Source organism: Lissotriton vulgaris, chromosome 2_1 (assembly GCF_964263255.1).
Source record: "Lissotriton vulgaris chromosome 2_1, aLisVul1.2, whole genome shotgun sequence".
NCBI lineage: Eukaryota > Metazoa > Chordata > Amphibia > Caudata > Salamandridae > Lissotriton > Lissotriton vulgaris.
In genome coordinates, this window is record NC_141687.1 from 64,402,492 (window position 1) to 64,424,773 (window position 22,282).

The window sequence follows — 22,282 nt, forward strand, 5'->3', positions numbered from 1 at the left end:
ATCACATCAAATCAGGATCACACTGAATGCAATTTATTTATCAAACCCAGGCACACAAATTAAGCAGCACCATCCCACCCCACTCCTTGACTCATCCGACCTTATCCTGCAAGCCCTGTCCTTAATGCTGTGAACATACCTTTGAACACTTGATGTGGTAGTGCAGGTAGTCTCGGAACGTGTGGATCAGGTTGATGGTATTGTCCTTGGCATTGGCGTTGGTGTGGCGGGGGAACAGAACTGGGGAACAGAAGATATAAAACACCAGGTGAACTTGTTAAGTAGTAGAGGTCTAACATCTCAGAAAAAAGAACTTGTGCATGGGTACACCATTGAATGTTCAAAAGAAAGGGCACCTGATACACTGAGTAACAGGCTTTGTAAGGTATTGTCTGTGGGCACCTTCGAGATTCATGGCACATCACAAGAGAATCACTATAAACATTATAGCAATGTTTATTGATAAGTTATTTACCTCTACATGTAGATTTAGGCATGTATATCCTCTCTTGATTAAAATGGTGTAGGTTTCTTCTTAGATTTAGCGGGAGAATCTGTAAAAACTATTTTGATACCTTTTTTGTTTACTGGGATCATTTTGAGTGCAACAATGCACTGAAGCGCCTTGGTTTTACCGTATCGATGTTACTTTATTGAAGGAACACCCAAAATGCTTTAGAAGAATTTTTATTGTAGAGTAGATTTGAAAGATGCATGCCACATTTACACTCCTGAAAGCTGCGGTGAGGATATGTAGGGAGAACTATTGGAAACAAGCAAGCTTTTCTTCTCCCGCATGGATCCCTCACCAGATCACTATGCTGTAGAAAAGAATACTAAGTATTGAATGTCACCCATTGGAGCGTCACCAAAACTTGGCACAATACCTAAACTGATTTCTTTAGCTATGCCTTCTCCCCTTTTTCATCAGGACTGCCACCAGAATATAGTTAACTACTGAAAAGGTCCACAGGTTTGTCCATGTAGATAGTTTGCTCAATACATTTAAGTGACTACCCTCCTTGAGTGGCTAGTCCACAGTGGAGTATTGAGTCTGGCATTAAAAGGGCAGCAAAGCATTGTACAGATATACAGGGCATGCAAGAGCGTATACTTTTAGATACACCCCAATCTAAGAGTCTGGCATTAGAAAGGCAAAGAGGCATTGAACAGAAATATAGGGCACTTTACATACACCCCAATCTAGCAGTCTAGTGGAAGACTGTGACGCCGTTTTAGAGCAGACATGCACTGCCAAAAGTGTGAGCTATTCCCAGACTAAGCGTACAAAAGAACATTGCCCGAGCCCTGGCAGCAGATGAGTCTCATCTCCAGCTACCTGTCTGCTTCCCTTATTGACAGACCATTGGAAGGGTCAACCAATGAGTAGAGGAAATGGAATCTGGGAAGAATAGAGCATGAAGCAGCCATTGCTGCCTGTGTGTGTACCGGTCCTCATCACTTCTGGTCTCACTAGGACCTGGCTATCCTGTTCCCTGCACCTTTGCCCGTGAATCCCCAACGTCTCTCCTGCAAGCCCTGCTCCGTGTAAGTGATACGAATCATCAAACACACACACACACAGCTCATGTGTCCTGGGGTGGCTTGCCAGGAGGGGACCCAGGAAAGAACTAAGAGTGAGCACTTTTTTGCATTTAACTAACTTATTGCTCTTTATTTGACCTCTTGGCTACTAAATGAGCTTACATATAGTTTAGCTTGGTAATTATTTGAGCCACATTGTATGTGGAGTTAAATTCTTTTTGCAATTAAATGGTAAATATCTGGGCTTAATGAAACCTGTAGCAAAGCAGTTGTGAAAATATAATATAAAATTACTCAGGTTCCTTTTGACTTATGGGGTTGCCATTGACCTTTATTACTGCACATTAGAGAGAGCCGCAACACCAACACTGTAAGGCAACCTTTTCAAATTTTGAATAAAAGTCAGTCAGTAAAATCTGCTTAAACTCCTTTTTCAAACTAAGACTAACTGAACTAGCCTTAAGAAGCATCGCTCGCCTACTGACACTGGACCACTAAGAGAGGTCTGATTCACCAAAGCAAAATGATGGCACCTAGTGATGCTAGTTACTTTGACAACAAAACACTATTGACAAGTCATGCAAATGTTCATTTACTACTGAAGTTTCATCTCCGCCTCCATCTGGTGCTGTAAAAGACAGGACAGTGTTCTACCACCACATCCACTGATCTCAGAACTTGAATCCCTCCTAGGCACCACTCGCTTTCGTCTTTCTGGGTTATACTATTTAGTCAGCTGACACTTAATCTACAAGGAACGACAGCAGGTGCACAAGTGCTTTACATCAAGATACTAGAGGAAACATTCTTTTGCATTATTTAGAACTAATCGTTCTCCAACAAGTCTACTTGACACCCCCTCCGGTTCCCCTCTGGTTTCAAGTGGTAGTGGATGCCTCATCTAATTCCAGTAGATCAAAACATTGTAAGTATTGTATTATTTCAGTATCCAAGAGCGATTACATGACTATACAAAACTGAAACGATTCTTTACGCACACTATTTCAAAGCAACACTGATAATGGCTTCAGTATGCACTGGCTTTTGGAGACTATTTCTCCAAAAAGCACAAGTTTCTAGTTGTGTAGCGATATATCTGTAAGAGACATTAGTTAGTGATAGATTCCTTACCGTAGAATATCCCCAGGCGTTAGACTGGATTCGGAAAGTTTTTGCTAGCAGTACCTCTGCGCGTCAGTAAGTGGTGTCGTGCGGCTCCGCGTCAGTCACTGGCGTCGTATGCGCCGAGATGACGTCACAGAGACTACTTAGGCGCCACCCATGCGCGCCGACGTCAGTTCTGCACATGACTTTCCGCGCCAGGAATACAGAGCCATGCAAGAAACTGACCACTGGTGCCAAAATACTATGGCCCTGAAACCGATGTCCTTAACCCTAGAATCAGTTCGCAGAACGGGGAGGATGGGTGGGGCGGTAAGGAATCTATCACTAACTAATGTCTCTTACAGATATATCGTTACACAAGTAGTAACTTGTGCATCTGAAAGAGACAACTTAGTGATAGCTTCCTTACCTTAGAATAGATACCCCAGCAATACCAACCCTGGTGGAGGGTCTGCGAACAGGATTACATCAGAAAGTCACGGAGAATAGAACGGCCAAAGAAGCCGTCTCACCGGACTTGACTGTCAAGGCAGTAACGCTTGGTAAACGTGTGCAGCGAGGCCCACGTAGATGTCTGACTAATGTCCTGCAAGGGAACACCGGGTCCCAAGACAGTAGTGGCTGCCGTTGCCCTGGTAGAATGGGCACGCAGACCCACAGGAGGCTCCTTCTTAGCCAACGAGTAACAGGCCTTGATGCAGAGAACGACCCACCTGGAGATGGTCCGTTTGTGCACGGCCCAACCATTTTGTGCACCCACGTAACTAACAAAGAGCTGGTTATCCATCCGGAACGGTTGTGTGCGCTTCAGATTGAATGAGAGCGCACGTTTTGGGTCAAGACGGTGGAGCCGCTCTTCCTCTTTCGAAGGATGCAGAGGTGGAATGAAAGTGGGCAAAGTGATTGTCTGCCCGATGTGGAAGGGTGTGACAACCTTTGGCAAGAAAGAAGGACGGGTCCTTAAAACCACCTTGTCCGGATGAACAGAAAGGAAAGGAGGTTTAGAAGAAAGAGCCTGGAGCTCACTCACTCTTCTGGCAGAGGAGATAGCTACCAGGAATGTTAAGACAAGGTTTAAGTCCCATTGAGGCATGATGAACGGCACAGGAGGAAAAGTGTGCGTAATGCCCTTCAGAAAACAGTTAACAACCAGGGACTTAAAAAGAGAAGGCTGATCTGGAAGCCGTAGAAAGGCAGAGATGGCCGAAAGATAATCTTTGATATTGCCCAGAGCAGAGCCCTGCTGGGCAAAGGAAAGAAGGAACAAAAGAACTTCGGAAAGAGAGACAGAAAGGGGATCCACAGACTTTGCTGTGCCCCATGCCACAGACTGGTTCCACCTGCAGGCGTATACCGTTTTAGTGGAGGGATGCCTGGCTGCCAGAATGACATCACAGACTTCGGGAGGAAAATTGAAAACTGTCAACTGATACCGCTCAAGCTCCACGCATGGAGGTGGAGGCTGGGCAGGTTCGGGTGGAGGACTGTCCCCTGCTGCTGCGACAGAAGATCCTCCAGAAGAGGCCGTCGGATCGGGGGATTGAGCGCCATGTTAAGTAGCTCAGAATACCAGTACCTTCGTGCCCAATCCAGAGCCACCAGAATGACTTGGGCCCGGCCGCGCCGAATCTTCATCAGCACTCTGGGCAGAAGTGGTATAGACGGAAAAGCATACAATAGACCGCAACTCCACTCGCGACGAAACGCGTTGCTGAGCGAGTGCTGACTTGGAAATTCCAATGCCCAGAACTGATGACATTGCGCGTTCTCTTCAGTGGCGAATAGGTCTAACCAAGGCTCTCCCCACTGCAGAAAGATACCTTGCGCCACGTCAGAGTTCAGACGCCATTCGTGATCCATCACGCACTGGCGGCTGAGTTCGTCCGCCCTGCCGTTTATAGAACCTGCCAGGTGTTGGACCATCAAGGTAATGCCTTGATGTTCCATCCAGGTCCAGAGGCGCAGAGCCTCCTGAAATAGGGTCCAGGACCCCCACCCACCCTGTTTGTTGCAATACCAAATGGCGGAGGTGTTGTCTGTGAACACCTGCACCACACTTCCCAGGAGAGAGAGAAGGAATGCCTTCAGTGCAAGTCGGATCACCCGAAGCTCCAAAAGGTTGATATGGAGCTGGGACTCCGCCGGAGACCAGAGGCCTCTGATCTCCGCCTCTCCCAAGTGGCCTCCCCATCCCAGGAGGGACGCATCCGTCACCCCTGTGTGCTCCGGTTGGGGAAGGGATCTGCCATTAACCCAATCGCGATTTGTGAGCCACCACTGCAATTGTCGTGCAGTGCCCTCCGAGATCTGGACATGATCAGACAGGTTGCCCTGATGCTGTGCCCACTGGAACTTCAGGTCCCAATGCAGAGCCCACATATGCCATCTGGCATGTTGCACTAGCAAGATGCAGGAGTCATCCTGACAAACCCGGGATAGAGGCTGAAAGATCTGACTCATAGCTTGTATATCCTGGACTTGCTGCTCGGGAGGATAAACCTGAAACCGCGTCGAATCCAGAACCACTCCGATAAAGGGGAGCTTCCGAGAGGGACTCGGGTGCGACTTCGGCACGTTGATGGAGAACCCCAGCAAATGCAAGAGGTCGTCCGTAATCTGAAGGTGGTTGACGACTGCCTGGGGCGAGCCTGCCTTCAACAACCAGTCGTCAAGGTAGTGGAAGACTGACACCCCTGACCTGCACAGGTGAGCTGCGACCACCGCCATCACTGAGCCAAAGTCAACATCTTGAACATCTCTGTCCGGAGGAAGCGATTGACGTTGCTGAGGTCCAAGATGGGGTGCGAGCCCCCTCTGTCCTTCTTGGGGACCAGAAAGTAGCGGGAATAACAACCATGTCCTACTTATGGCCCAGGAACGTGTTCAATGGCCCCCTTGACCAAGAGGGCCATAACTTCCTGCAGGTGAAGCGTGAAGTCATCCACCGACATGTGGTGGAACTAAGGTGGCATGCCCGGGGGTGGACTCGAAGGAGAGGGAGTAACCTCTCCGGACGAGTTGCAGCACCCACTTGTCGGAAGTGACAGAATGCTAATGGGGAAGGGGATGTCGAATCCTGCCACCCACTGGCGTGGGGTCTGTCCCGAAGCTCAGACTAGGAAGGCTTCTAGGCGGATGTCGCGGGGGCGGATTGACCCAGACGCCGGCCCCCGGAGCCGCCATGGCAGCCTCCACGGTCGGCCACCCGAGTTTGTTTTGCGCAGGCTTTTGACTGAACGAGCGGGCAGGGGCGCGGAAGGAATGAAAAGTAGAGGTGGCCAGGCGTGTGGCGGAAAGGCCCAAGCACTTGGCCATAGCTCAAGAGTCCGTAAAACGCCTCAGTGCACTGTCGGTCTTATCATCAAACAGGAGAGTGCCATCAAAGGGCATGTCCAAGAGCGAGCTTTGGACGTCCGGGGAGAAACTGGTAGATCTCAACCAGGCGTGGCAACGAAGCGCCACAGTCGTGGAAATTGCCCTACCGAGGGAGTCTGCGGTGTATAAGCCACAACAAACGGCGAATTTAGCAGTGTTTACCATTGGCCACAGCCTGAGACACACACAGCCTGGACTTCTTCAGGGCACTGAGGTAACACCTGAGCAACGGTATCCCACACTCCGCCGTCTGCGGCGCAGACCACAGCGGTGGGGCAGTGATCGGGCAAGGAACAAACTGCGTCTGGCGCCGTGTCCCAATTCGGATCGCAGGTGGGGACAAAACCGTCCAGGAACCAGGACAGAGGCGCAACCAATGGCAGCCACTGCGGCGCCGCTGGTGCCGGCAACGTGGACCTTGTGGCGCCATGGCCGGAGCCAGCGGCACAGGATCCTGTCACGGGGCCAGAGCCATTGGCGGAGTCAACGGCCCGGCAGGATCCTGTCACGGGACTGCGGGCCCACAGGCGCACCGGCGGGAGCCCGAGGCCTAAACAGGCGGTTCATGGCAGCAAGAAACTCTTGCACCTGTGCAGGAGTTACCAATGGACCCGGGTAAGGCGGGTAGGCCGCGGGACTCCCAGGCTCCAAAGAGCCTCAGGGGCGGAACCCCTGTCCCTCTCGATGCATCAGAGGACCGACAGGGGGACGTCGGAGAGTGATAACACTTCTTCGACTTCTTTTTGTGTCGTCTCTTACCCGAATCCAAGGGTGAAGACTTGGAGCCAGAGGAGCGATGATGGAGGCCCCGCGGGCGTTCACTAGAACGGCCCCTGGACCGGGAGCTGTGCTGGGACGAGTGCCGAACCTCAAGCAACTAGAGGTACTGCTAGCGAAATCTTTCCGGATCCAGTCTGAAACCTGAGGATATTCTAAGGTAAGGAATCTATCACTAACATGTCTTTTTCAGATTTCATTAATTTACATCTAATTTGAAGATTTTTTTATTTTTATTTTGCTTAGCATTGATCTCACTCCAGGCAATAGTGAAGCATTTGATAAAGACATTCTTTTAGAAGGAGCGCCTAAAAGAGGAGTTTCTGCACACATAATACAGTATGCATGGGTCGGAGAGCACAGGCTCAGAAACGTAGGATGCGATAGGAGGACGGGAACATGTACCAGGGACATTACAAATCTGCACACTGTACAGTTCAATATGTTACACTGCAGACTTTTCCATCATACAATTAGACTTTGTTAGGCAGCAGGACAGAGAGTAATTTGCCCAGTCTTACACAATGTTTGGTTGAGTGCCAATGTCTGTTAAAAAAGCAGCATCTTAGTCCCAAGATCACATTTCCTCGTATTTATGCGAGGTGATTAACTTTCCTATGGGCGAACACATAGGAGAACATCAAAGCTACATCTAATGAGTACGAGCTCCGGACTGGAAGTCTCACTTGAAAGTTGTGTAGGCATACATTCATACAATGGAAAAGAAAGCTAAGCCTTGCTCCAAAAATTATATAAAATAAACACTACAAAAACAACTACATTTAGATTCTGGGACTGTGGGTATAGTGAAAAGGGTAGGTGAAACACGATTTTTTTTGTCATTGATTAGTATCTTTGAAACTGAGGCACCACGATCACTTGTGGTAAATGTTGCCCATGGTATAGATACCTTACCTATAGGATCACATTCTCTGGTTTTACAGAGAGAATCCTCCTTTTTAAGAGGAAACAGGATGGTTTGGAATTCAGCACACACGGAAGAAAAACAAAATGGCTATTGCTGCAGACTGTCACAATTAACACTCTTCCTGATTGTACAGTCAAAAAAAGGGTACATACCCATGTCAATTTCAAATGTAGTTTCACTCTTGAATAGGTACATATCTACCTATTGTTCCTATGAACCGTGATTAGTTTTATGAACTGTTTCTTTTCTTATGGTTAATTACTATGGACATTTGGTATCACCACAATGAAACTGTTGGAATAACAAAGATGTGACAGATTTTCAAGGATGAAAGAATAAATTGTGCACGTTTGTCCCACTTACCAAAGGTGATGTACCCAATGTTGTCCCCCACTGCAGCATCTGTGTCCTTCAGCTCTAGCGGGGGTTCTCTGTGGTTGAATAGAACCTGTGGTGCTGTGTGGCTGGCACGTCGGCCTTCTTTAAATTCCTTGGTAAAATATAAGACAAGAGTTGAAAAGCTTTCAGAGGGAATGTGTTTACTTATTCAGGTTGCCATCTTTGATATGTGCTCCAACATCTTCCAAAGAGCGACACATCTTCCTACAGTACGATACCAGATTTAAGTACAGCTTGACCTGTGGTTCAAATGTTTACTAGGTCAAGATCACCACTTGGTTGATTATTTTAAAACTGCTTGATTTAGGGGGAATGCTAAAGCACCTCATTTGTAGGAGCTGGCTATCACCTCATAACTGCTAGCTAGTGCCTTCCAATGCTCTAAGCAGGGAATAGAATAATGTGAAAACGTGGCAGATTCTTGCACCATCTGTAAACCAGGGTTTCGTGTCCTTGCTTCAAAATCTTAAACCGAATATTAAATCTGACACATTCAAATGTAAAGAAATAAAAATCGGATGACTCGCTTCATTTCTCTTTTAGGCAAAAAAACAAAATGGTTGTTGGACTCTTCATCTTTAGCGTGGTCTTCACCAACCTTTTGCCTACTTTTCTCCACTTTTTGCTGCATCTTTTTGTTAGCCTTAGGACTATGAACACTTTACCACTGCTAACCAGTGCTAAAGTGCATGTGCTTTGCCCCTAAACAAGTTGAGATTTGTGTAAACCGGATTGGTATATTTATTTACAAGTAAATCCTTTGTAGAGTGGTATACCATGTACCCAGGGCCTGTATACTAAATGCTACTAGTGAGCCTGCTGTACGGGTTGTGTCACCCACACAAGTAGCCTTTCAAACCTGTCTCAGGTCTGCCAGTGGAAAAGTGTGGCTCAATGATGCAGAGGTCTGGCCCGAGACCAGGGTTCAATTCCCGCCTCGGCGGGTCTTGGGCTCAATTTCCTCGGACCTGATGATTCTCGCCTCGATGCCTATTCTAATCATGGGTCCCACTCTGCAACTCTGGACAATAGCTTGCTTAATCTCCACAACGGCTCCAACAGCGCTGGGATGCCTGGCATCACCTTGGGGGTGCCCAGGAGTGACATTTCACAGGGAAAAGCCAGGAAGGGTTCCACAGGGGTATGCGTTACAGTGCCGGGACACCCCAGTTGGGGTATTAGTGCGCTTTACAAGTACAAATTACATTACATTACATTACAGGGCCTGTATGTGCAGTTTACAAACACTTCAACTTGGCATTTAAAACAACTTTCCAAGCCTTAAACTCCTCTTTTATTACACACAAGTCACCGCCAAGGTAAACACTAAATGACCGTAAGAGCAGGGTGCTGTGTAACTAAAAGGCAGGACACTTGCTTTTACCTTTTACATGTCCTAGTACTGACAAACAGATACATTCTATTTCACTGCTGTGAGTCCTACTCCTTTAATAGGCTAGCATTATGGATTCCTTAATACACCTTTTAAGCTGTAATTTCTGATTGGAAAGGTAGCTACTTCATGTTTAATATCTTAGTAATGGTGGTGATAAATCCTCGTTAATGGTAAAGTTGGATTTAATATTACCATTTTAGAAATGCCAATTTCAAGAAGTGCTAAATAATCAAAAGCATGTAGCTGGCTATTTGATGGGCTGCCACTAATTTAAGCACTCAGACCAAGCTAACTAATAAGATGGTCTTCATCATGAATTCAAAAAGACAGATATCAATACACTTCTCAAATTACATAACATCTAGACCACGTTGGAACAACAAATAACAGTTGAAAGAATGTTTCCAGTCCAGAACAAACAACAAAAAGTAACCTGCAACAACAAATTCAAAGGCACAACCACAGGTTACCAAACAACGGGGTAGACTTTTTCGAGCAAGAGAGGATACACATTTTAGTACATTTTTATCCCCTGTCGCTGTATATATTTCTATTGAAGCTCTTGCTCTGATGGTAAATTATACCAACGCATTTCAAATTCCAATTTATTACGAGGGATTCTCCTCAGGGCTGTGACTGGATTCTGATTGTTAGGTTTCGAAGATCGTGGAGCAAATTAGGAGTATGTTTCCTTAAGGAAGAACTCTAAGTCAATCCTATAAGATGCTTAAATGGCGTATTTTTATTCCAACTGGCGGTGAATGCGTAAGCGTTACTTTCTAGTAGTATGTTGTTTTAGCCGGCGAGTGTTCGCAAAAACAGATTGGAAAGAAAAACAGCTTTTTTGTTTTCAAACGTCGCAGGCGCTTCCACGTCAGTTGTCTGTAAATTTAAACATGTTCAAAGGCATTAGCACAGGCGTGGTGTCTCCTTACGCTTTCAAGAAGATACAGTGTTTCCTATGCGATGACTCACTCTTGCTTCAAAAGCGACCATCAATAATTCTTCCGGGTCACTGTCTGGTTTAAGAAATGTACTAAAAATGTATATCCTCTCTTGCTCGAAATGTCTACCTCGTTGGTTGGTAACCCGTGGATGTTCCTTTGAATTTGTTGTTGCAGGTTACTTATTGTTGTTTGTTCTTGACTGGTAACATTCTTTCAACTGATTTTTATTTGTTGTTCTAACTTTGTCTAGATGTTATGTAATTTGAGAAATGTATTGGTATCTGTCTTTTTGAATTTATAAAATGAAGAATAATGAGCGAATATGTATACATAAATGATGTAGACCACCTTATTAATTAGCTTGGTCTGAGTCTGCTTAAATTAGTGGCAGTCCATCAAATAGCCAGCCAGATGCTTTTGATTATATAGTATTTATCGGCCCATTCTAACTGTGTGATTAAGGGCCCACATGTAGTGTAACTAACTTTCAGAAAGTGGGCATATATCTGATCTTAACTCTGTCCTGTGTGCCTGCAGCCTGCCTCCAATACATGTCTGGGCTGGGTGACAGCTACACTTTGTGCATCACCTCTAGACAGCCTACTGTCACACAAAGGGCTAATCTATCCCCTACTGGCAGTCTGGAGCCAAGGCTGGATGGAAAGGGATCCTTGTGCACTTCAGAGAACTCCTTTGAAGTCAACTCCTACATCAAAGGCCCTTTTGGGTAGAAGTACCAGGGCTCTGGTCCCATCAAATCAGTACACTTCTGGACCGGGGAAGAACTCTGCTGGAGTAAAGACTGCCGTATTGAAAGGACTGCCTCTTTGCTGTGACTGACTATTGTCAGGAACTGCTTCTCTGCTTTGCTGAGCTGCCATGCTGCCTGCCTGCTGATCCATGCCCTGCTGAGGACAAGGACTGGACCCTTTCACCAGAAGCCAGAATGACCTCAAGTGCTCACTGGCTTGCCTCCTGTTCTCTGAAGTCTCAGGGACACAGAAGTCTTCCTGCAATATTGCTGGTCTCTGCCATCTGCGAGTCCTACCCTTGCCTGAAGTACTCCCTCCAGTCCTGGGCCTCAGAAGAGGGTTCAGCAGCTGATTTCTGCAAAAAGCTTTAACTACGTGAACATTTCTTCTGCTGTGCTGCTTCCACGCCTACAAGGAAGTTGTTTTCGGACAAAGAATCCACAGCATGCGCCGCTCGGTGACGATGCAAAGGCTGTTTGACAACAAAGCTTTGCATTCACTTCTACGGAGCTCGACAATGACGCAGTACACACTCTGCACGGCTTGACAGCGATACAGTAAATTCTAAACATCAACAACAGATCCATCCAAGGTATGTCTTCAGCAAGACCTGTTTGGGTCCTGCAGCTGGACTCCATTGCGGTCAGACCAAACTTTTACTCTGCACCGGTCCCTCGCGATCTCAAGTACCCTTTTGACAGCTAGTGAAATCTAAGCACTATTTTTGGTTCATTTTTTAAACATTCAAACCTCGACTGCAGCTTATTTGTTTGTGTTGTTTCTTGTTTTACTCAGATAAATATTCTCTATGTTAATAAACCTGTGTGGAGTCTATTTGTGGTGAAATAATTAAGTTACTGTCATTTAAGTGTTAAACTAATATTTTAAACATTGCCTCTTAAGTTAAGCCTGACCGCTCTGTGCCAAGGTACCAGAGGGAGAGCACAGGTTAATTTAGGGTGCGTCTCTGACTTACCAAGACTACAGTGGTGGCCCCTACTTGGACAGGATGCAAATCTATGCCATCTAGAGACCTCACTTCTAACAATGGTTTAGTCCCAGCAGGACACAGTCCAAGCAGGACCGCCTTCTCTTAACAATTACAGAAAGTTTGTGCAACTATAAATGGTTTGTGCTCTCCATTACTGACAACCTATGTGGTACCTTTAGAACATTAGTTAGAACAGTAGTTAGGCTACCTGCATAATCTAAGTGCAAAGAAGTAAAAAAAAAAAAAAAGGATGCAAGAGGACATTCATGCTCAGAGAACTTTAGCAACGACCACTGTGGACTCATGCAGAAGGATAAAAGATTGACAACCACAAGATGAGTATTTCAAAGTAGCCATCTACCTCTGAAGGGTAACTAGAGCCAAAAGGTGTTATTTTACTACTACAACAACCACAAAACTATAAGAAACTGGGCTGCTTAGAAAGACATGGTCAAAAGCAGTGCGAGGTTCCCGAGTAGCAGAGACCATCTTTAAAGAAAATGTTGAAAATAACTATTGTACTATCTCAACAACTAAGCAGGAGGCATTTTTCAACTAGGAACATGAACTACTGCATAGGTAGATTTTTGAAAAACCCTGAATAAATAGAATACTAAAGTTGCTACATCCCTATGAATGGCTATCTGTAGACCCCAAGAGTGTGAGACAGAATGAGAACACAAGGGATACATTAGGCCTAGCCTTCTTCCACTTCAACACCAAAGGGTAACCTAACCTGTACAACCACATATAACCGGATATAACATCTTGTTCCCCGTTTCTTCTTTTCTCATCCGTTCTAATGCTTTTTTTGTTGATCTGTTCCTTTTCGTTGCTTCAAAATAGTACAAAGAAGACATGTGCTTTATAAAAAACAGCGATTCAGAGAAGGGGGTGGTGATGAACAGAGTGTCTGAATTGAGCAGCGTGGAAGGGTATACTCAGATGTGAGTCCCTAGCTCATTGCACCATCAGGATTCAAGCAAGCCGGGCCGAAGACGGCTGAAATGCCAGAAACCGGTCCCCGGTAGCTTGTTTCCTTCCCAGTATAAGAATTGGCTTGGTAGTTTGGTCTGCCCTGTTCCCATGATGCACTGGGCCAGGGTCAGACTAATTTGCATATAGCCAAGTTCTGAGCTGGGATGGTGTAGTGAGCTAAAAAACGGTGATGGATCAAGCCCTGATCTTTGGACTGGGTAAGAGTGGTCTGCTTAATTCAGACACTCTGTTCATCACCACCCCTTTTCTGAATCATTTTGTCCACCATAAGCGTGGAAGGGTATACTCAGATGTGAGTCCCTAGCTCATTGCACCATCAGGATTCAAGCAAGCCGGGCCGAAGACGGCTGAAATGCCAGAAACCGGTCCCCGGTAGCTTGTTTCCTTCCCAGTATAAGAATTGGCTTGGTAGTTTGGTCTGCCCTGTTCCCATGATGCACTGGGCCAGGGTCAGACTAATTTGCATATAGCCAAGTTCTGAGCTGGGATGGTGTAGTGAGCTAAAAAACGGTGATGGATCAAGCCCTGATCTTTGGACTGGGTAAGAGTGGTCTGCTTAATTAAGACACTCTGTTCATCACCACCCCTTTTCTGAATCATTTTGTCCACCATAAGCGTGGAAGGGTATACTCAGATGTGAGTCCCTAGCTCATTGCACCATCAGGATTCAAGCAAGCCGGGCCGAAGACGGCTGAAATGCCAGAAACCGGTCCCCGGTAGCTTGTTTCCTTCCCAGTATAAGAATTGGCTTGGTAGTTTGGTCTGCCCTGTTCCCATGATGCACTGGGCCAGGGTACGACTAATTTGCATATAGCCAAGTTCTGAGCTGGGATGGTGTAGTGAGCTAAAAAACGGTGATGGATCAAGCCCTGATCTTTGGACTGGGTAAGAGTGGTCTGCTTAATTCAGACACTCTGTTCATCACCACCCCTTTTCTGAATTATAAAAAACAGCAGCATACCATGTTCCCTCATTGCTCTTCCTGCTCTCCCCTTCCCCCTCACGTCTTCTCCTTTCTTCTTTTAGTCGCACTGAACACCTGAAGAGAACATTACGCTATACAAATAATCAATGCCATAATATAACATTACCTTATGATGGAGCACAACATTGCCGAAACTAGAAAAGCCCTACTTGCATTCTGGATGGATATTTATATGCCATGAGTGTAGTTAAACGAGTCTGAAGATCAGTTCAATATTCTGTCTGCCCCTTCTCCATCTACCAAGCAAACTCCTAAGCCACTTACCACTGCCTAGCACTGATAACTTAACTGCATCACTGAATCCACACACATGGTCATAGTGATGGTTAAAAAAAAAAGAAGGCCAAGTGCAACAGGTAATCGGAATGTAGCAAGATTCAGCATACCAGAACAATTTAGAAGCAACTAAACCAGCAAAATCCAATCTGCAAATCTACATAACACGAAATGGCTGTTTAAATTACTAACAAGAGCAACATGACATGCGTAGCGTAGATTTGCTGCTTTGTGTATAGATAACTATGCTATAATTCAACCTGTATTAGGTTGGGAGTCAACAGAACAAAAATCGGACATATGAAGGGTTTTAAATTTCATGTAGGGATTGGAATCCCAAGGCATTGTATGTTTGTGGGAAACAGACTAGCTGTGCTGGACCAGGGCCTTATCAGTATTTTAAGACCATCCAGATGCCCATCTCAAATTGTGTGGAGTAGGGCTTGGACAATACATCTGGGTGAGGCCGGAGATAACAGCCTATCTGCCCCGGGCAGCCAAAGCAATAGAGAATGCAAGGATTATAGCCCACCTAATGTCACTGCTCATAGACATCCAACGCTTTGGGAGCCAAAGAAGTTGAAAGCAGACCGCCTCTGCAGAGGTGCCCGAGAAGAAAGGCAGATAAAACGCAGCAATGTGTACAGGACATTTTTACAGATGATGGTAATTGAACCCATTAGGCCAGATGTATTATTTGTCCAAGAGCATACTTGGCAACTTTGCCTATTTTGAACGAAGCCCCTCTCTAAATTAACCAGCTATCAATGACATTTGTCAGGATTTTCTCTGTAACATTTCCTAGCTTATACATAACCCATCTAATGCCTTTATTGTGTTAGCAGGACAGTGACTCTTATTATTGCCCTCGGCATCCACGGTCCTTCACTCTTGTAGCCTCAGTTTCCCACTAAGCACTTTTGAAATGCCTTAGAGCAGCACACATAGTATATAAGTTCCATTGTGTCCCTTACACCCTCCTTTCCTTGTTCTTTCCAACTACCTCTCATATTCTTCTTCTGCTCCCATCATCTGTCTCCTCTTATTTCTTTGAAGTGTCCTAGGGGTACCATAGTGAAATGTAAACAAACTATATTCCGAGGAATTTCACTTTTGAACCTTTGGTTTTCCATAGCTGATGTTGGCTGAGCCTAGCTACATAGGCTGAACCCCAGCATGCTCGTTGTATATTTATATGCCCACTCCGTCAATGGAGTTTGGCTACTGTGGGACTACATTGGCATGGGGCAGGACTAGAAACTGTCACTAACAGGTGTAGTCTAGACTAATAACTAGCATATCGTAGATTCACTGTAGTTGTGCATTATCCGGGAGACATTCTTACCAATGAAATGATGCCACAAAAACTCCTTTGCTCCAATAAAGAGAGATACCGTTTAAGGGGTTGAGTGCCAACTTAAGCTGCAGCTTTGTTTACTCAGAACATATTAAATTATAGTTAATAAACTTTGCATGCATCGTGGTAGTGAAAGATATGATTATTGATGTACTATATCGACTGGGCTTCAATACACAAATCCTAAAACAGATTTTAATTTAACATTTTCATGAATAGATTTTCCCAGCCAGATAAGTTTCTAAAAAGGGTACTTTTGTTTAGAAAGCATTTCTCCATCTGCACTTCTTTCCAAACGTTTAGTGCAGGAAGACAAATCCCAAAGAAGTTTAGGGCAATCCTAAAAGGTGTGTGTTGTAGTAAATTGAGTAATATTGGCCAGTGCATTTTACCCAGTCACATAAGAGAATTTTCAAAATGGTCATGCACACTAGCCCTTAGAACACACTCATTAGACACCCAGAGTTCCTGTTGCAAGAGGCAGGACATACTGATGACCTGTACAGACCTTGCAACTGAATTATTCTGGTTGAAATTGCTTGTGGCAAGACTGACCGATTATTTGAACTGAAAGGAATTCATGATCAAGTGTGTATGCCATCTGCAGAACCTCGGCCTTGGAGGACTGGCTTGGGTGAAGATCATGCAAGGAGAGAAAGCTGCTGATCTGTGCTGGATATTCCAATCACTGCAATGCCGAGATCATGACATGACATGGATAACTCACTGGCGGCGAGCTGAATCGGGTTGGCATTGCTTTCTGTGTTCGAACAGCCTTACAACTTCAAGTGTTTCTATTTAGAAATCTTAAAAGGTAAAGCTCTATATCTAAGGCAGTGAGACCTACAAACCAAAGTTGCGGTATCTGCTGTTAAGCTCGACTTTAACTTTCAATGGGACCCTTTGGAATTAGTTATAAAAATTGTTGACGGTTAGCTAGAAACACTAACAAAAAGCGTCCAAATTTGTGAAGTGGAATTTTTGGTTATCTGCAATTAATTTTCTTGCTCTTTGGGTCAATACATTTTAATGTTTACTTTTATTTGTGATGGTTTTTCTTTTTTCTGGTTTTCTATAAATTCCTTATGTATTATCTTATCATGGTAAATAGTTAGTAGTGTTATTTTTCGTTTGGTTTACTACTTTAAACCATTAAACTCATTCTGATTTTTTTATTGAGGTACGATCGATAAATCAAAGTATTTAAAATATTTTATATATGCATAATCAGTTCCGTAAAATAGTGCAATGCCACTCAATTATCAGATCAACTCTAAAAAGGTGGCAGTTTGCTAACTGCTCTAATTCCAACTAAATTAAGCAGGATCAATTAATGAAGGTCTGTCGTTTCCTTAAAATTAACAATCTTTCAGGAGACGTAGAAACCGGTTTGCTGAAATTCGCAGATTATTTGGCAGATCGAGGATTATGAAACACTTGCTTGATTATTCCATTATTTCTATAGGCCGAGCTCTTGCACATAGGGCGTGCTTTCAATCTAGGAGCAATTTAAATATTTTCAAGAGAAACTTCTGGATGGCCTTTAAGGGGATAAGGAGGGTGATATTGAAAAAAATCCCAAGAGTTATTTTTCATACCTGCATGAAGACCTTTCCAATCACCACATCGTCGTCATCCTTAAACACTGTGCTGAAAACCACTGTGACGCGATCCTTTTTAGACTCCACGTACCTTCAAAGGAAAAGCAAGATATGTAATTTACTTGGAATTAAGTTATACATGGGTCATAGGATGAAAAAACACCTAACAGTGCAGAAAATACATAATCCACTTATGAGAGTCCCAGTTGTGTGTAAAAAACAAAGAAACTCACTCTTCTCCAGAAAGACATAGGTGGGTTGGCATGGATTTGCTGTTGGGGCATTTGTTTTGTACAGGTATGTAGGAATTTTTTGGGTCAAACATTGGTTTTAGGGGCGTAACACGCTCTTGGGGTACATTAAGGTATTAAAAAAGATGAACGTCTCGAGATATTTCATGTAATGTTTTTATTTTAACTGAAAACAAAGGGAGCAAAACAAGCATACACTCAGTCTTTGACAAAACTATAATCTTCTACATAACAGTAACAGGATGACTGTTACATCTATATGGTGCTAGGCAAACTGCTGAACTAAAATGCTGTACAGAGCAATCGCCACAAGGATCTGAAGCTGGGAGATCCTTGCGATGGTGCTAGCCAGTCAGGGGCTTTCCCAGATGCATTGTCTATTTTTCGGAAAACACAGTGGGGGTACGCTGGATAGATCCATGTGCAAAATCTCAGATGTATCCTTGTATTGTTTCTTGCTCCATGAGACCCGGGCCTCTTGTCTCTCTAGTTAATAGATTTGGAATACTTGTTCGGGACACTACACAGATTGGAGTGGGTATCCATCGCCAATTGTATATCCATTATTATGTACACAAGCAAGGGTCCACGGGAATGGATACGATCTTGGGTTTCCCACTCTCCCCTTTGTTATTTGCTACAGCCACTGACCCCCTGGCCCAGTGGATGACCTTTTGTCTTCCTTAGTTGACAAAATGATTCAGAGATCCAAGACCAACCTGGGTAGGACTGTCCAAATGCATTATAAATGGAGTTCAGGGATCCTGCACAGAGACACTATGGGACCATGATCTTAGGGTGGAATCAATAGATTTAAATATCTGTGAATTTAGTTCTTGAACTCTCCAGAGCAATGCTGGTCTACTAATATTCCCCCCTTATTGACTCTTTGACGAGGAATCTGGTGATTCAGACACCCCTTCTGCTGTCCCTCTTGCGATGCATCGCAAGCACAAACATTTTCTCTCAAGCAAAGATGTTGAACATCCTCTCAGACTGCAACTTCATCTTATTCTCTCCATTTTCAGGAAGGTCAAATCACTTATTCAGAGCTTTTAAGGGGAGAAGAACCTAACCTCCTCCCCCACACGGCCATGGAAAAATGCTTAAAATCCCTGTATGATGGAGGCATCTGTATGGTGGACATAGTGTCCAACCATCGGGCCCCTCAGTTATAGTTTGGAATCATGAGTCGAAGTGCAATCCAGCATACACAATGGAAAGATGGGCAACTGGTGAACCCTTGCCCCATACAGGACACATACAAGAGCACGCCAGAAGACATGTGACACGAATGAACCACTAACACTCACATTGTTTCGTCGTCTCTATAGTGGATGACTGCTCTCTTCTCACCATCCTTTCCCTCTTCTTGGAACTTGAAATACTTTTCAAACACAGATGCAAAACAGTTGCGCTTCAGCATGCCCGCTTGGTGGATTGCTGCATCCTTATTTGTGGGAACGTTTTCTAGATCATAAACCAAGGAGACATTGTATCCTAGTAAGGGAGAAGAAAGGAGTTAGACACATTTTCAATATATTGCACCTATAAAAATATCCCAATATATTTTAATTGCAAAAACATTAAAACACCCAAAAAACTGCAAGATCGAGCGTTTAAACTTATGCCAGTTCAGTGGATGAGGCAGACATTGAATATACAAACTGCAGGAGCTGCAACGTGTGAGATCATAATCTTGTGTTTAGTCTTACCACTTCCTCTCTCCCTAGCACATTCCTTTAAATAGTCTGAAACAGTCTGCATGAGCAAAGATATTGAACGCATGCAAACCAAAGCATCAGAGAACATCCAGACCAAAGCTTTGCATTATGGCAAGCTGAACCATCACTTCAAAGACTTATCAAATGCACAAAGCAGAGAGACGTCCTACGGTAGTTTCGGTGGGCTTCCCATTATCAATGTCAGATAAAAGTTGTCTACAATTACGCCTTGAATCATTACTTCAGGTAAAAACAAACTACATCATAAACTAAAGAAATCTTCTCAGATTCATGGAAAGTAGATTTTACTATTAGATTAGAATGTGAAGGGAAGAGTTTTGGGCAGGTACTTCTTAACTCCAAAACACTGTGCAGCGATTTGGTAAATGCCACCAAACATATGAGACTTCAAGCAGGCTACTTACTAGACAGCCACTAGTGCCAGCCTGATTTGAACTTGAAGTGCTCACTAGGGTATGAAGAGCAGTAGTTCACTACTTCTTTAACATACAAGATCTCTCCAAATGCTGCAAAACTGAAGGAACTATCATTGAGCAAGAGAAGACAGAACACTACGTATAATAACTCCTGAAGTTGCACTTTGTAAATGTGGGACCTCCTACAAGTGTTGGAGGTAATGGGAGTATGCCCAAAGAGAGCTGTGATAATAGCAGGCTGTGTGTAAGAGATCATCTTTAACAAAGGACATGCTCCTCCCTTGCTCTCACTCTTTGTAATAACCTCCCTCTCCAAACGAGGCAGGCCACATACCTTTGCCTCCAGAGATGAGCTCAAGATTTTTATTCCCGTCCATCTGCATACACCAGACTCACTCCCCGCGCTCCCAACGGCTCCAGAACCCTATTGCTCTTGGACTAAATATTGTCCAGAATTCAGTATGTTCCTCTCCCAGTCATGGATGTGTGTATGTGTGTTGGAAAAGCTCAATGTAGCTGGATAACCATGGAGGATGGTCGGGCCATATGAAACGAATCAGGATGGTTTACAGAGGCAGAACTTTCATAGGTGGACATGAAGAGACGCCGCTTTCTGAATAGGTGAGTGTTCAGCTGCTTTTTAACGACAGAAATGCTAGGGGAGTTCTGATGTCAAAGATGATGCTGTTCCAGACCACAGCGGTATGGATGGAGAAGGCGTATCCTGTTTTTTGTTTCCAGTCTGGTAATATCCAGGCTTCTCCTCTGGAGTTGACATGCGCCTATTTTCTTGGGCCCACAACAGGTGGGCAGTTATGTGTAGCCCTTTATAGGAAGCAGCTGGTCTTGAAGATATCCTTAGCATGACTGTACCTCTGGATCTGCCCACTGTCCCTCAAGATCTGAACTACACAGATACCTCAACAGCAATACAAGAGCTGGGCTTATAAAGGATCCTGCGCTGGGCGGATCTGGTTAGACTTCTCAGGGCCTTTCACAAGATTCGCTGCAGACTGAGTTTCAGAGAATCAACGTAGTGACAGAGAGACTATGTAGCAGCATGATGATGTACATCAGTCACCACATACGCACACCTATACGTCACAATATTATGGTGACTTCAGCGCAATGATGCATATGTGTAACAAAGTCATAAAATGGTAGCCATTTGATAAACGAGCTCGGTGGGAAAGAATCTCCAAGAGGGCGGGGAGGCAAGCACACGGGTGGAAGGGGCAAATGCAGGAAATCAAACATTTTTATGGAGTGCTGAAAGCAAATGAAAAAAAGCAGTTCACTGAAAGTAAGCAGTGGAAGGAAACAAGTCATCCAATCAAAACGATGTTAAAGAAGATATACTCACAAGGGGGAACAAACACAAGAAGAGGAAGGACAGCCATCAAATAAAAAGCAAACATCTGAGTGACTATAAAGCTGATCAGCAAAGAGCTCACCCACTTCAAGTATCGCTACTGTACACAATAGGTCTTCAAAAGACCGCGGACAGCTGTCTGTAGGTGAGACCTAACCATAGAAGAGAGGAGGGGCAAGGATCTCAAACTGCCATCGATGGTTATGGATGGGGAGGGAGAGTGAATTATTGAACGCTGAAAAAAATGGAAACAAGGAGTAAGAGCACGGGGCCTACAGAGACGCTGGTTCAGGAGAGTAACTAAAAAACGCAAAAGGAAAAAAGTGCTAGATACAAAAGTGGGTGTGGGGTAAAACAGGATAAGCTAAAAAATGCGAATAGAAGGAGATTAAAAGACTGTGTGAAAGAGGTTGGAGAAAGGGGTGTGGGGCACCTGAAAAAAGAAAAGTCTCGATGAGAGGGTCAGGTTATTAAAGAACAAAAATCCAGGAGAAAACCAAACACGGGAATGAAATCTGCACCCAGTACATTAACCTTGTTGGTCTTCTCACCCTGGTGAATAGCCTTAAAGGTGAAATATTTGTGGAACTCGGTTCTATGAAAATAGGACACTGAAAAAAGGCTGGTTTTTCATTTATTTCACATAAAACTAGTACAATGCAGTTTTGGATTTCTTGGCAATGTCCACTTTAAAGGAGAGATTGGTGTCAAGGATGAATCAGAATGATTCAGAATGATTGCGCGTCGGGCGTGTCTTGGAGCCCGGCAGATATGGAGGCGTCGGAGTGAGGCTCCAGGCTCGGAGCTACCTATTTTCAGCGCTTTACAGAGGATATTGCGGGTGAACAGACTCGCCTAGATGTGACCCTCTGCATCGCCGCTCCGGTAATCTTGTGGCTTTTATTTCCAAATGAACGCACGTCTGGGAGGTCGCGCTATGACGGCCGACATTTTGTTTTTATTTACCGCGACGTGAGCTGGATGGGCAGAACAAAATCCAAACGGGTCTTCCTCAAAAATTCAGCGTTTTTCTCTGAATTCTCAA

General features: G+C 44.5%; 1 protein-coding gene across 1 annotated transcript in view; it reads right to left on the minus strand.

Moving 5' to 3' along the window:
* ARPC2 (actin related protein 2/3 complex subunit 2) overlaps nt 1-22,282 on the minus strand; it is a 138,509-nt gene that overhangs the window by 19,702 nt on the left and 96,525 nt on the right. The window contains exons 5-8 of the mRNA XM_086954477.1: nt 19,018-19,204; nt 17,451-17,544; nt 8,114-8,240; nt 140-240 (exon numbers count right to left, since the gene is read on the minus strand). Of these exons, the coding sequence (XP_086810603.1) occupies nt 140-240; nt 8,114-8,240; nt 17,451-17,544; nt 19,018-19,204 (509 nt within the window). The remainder of the gene's footprint in view (nt 1-139; nt 241-8,113; nt 8,241-17,450; nt 17,545-19,017; nt 19,205-22,282) is intronic.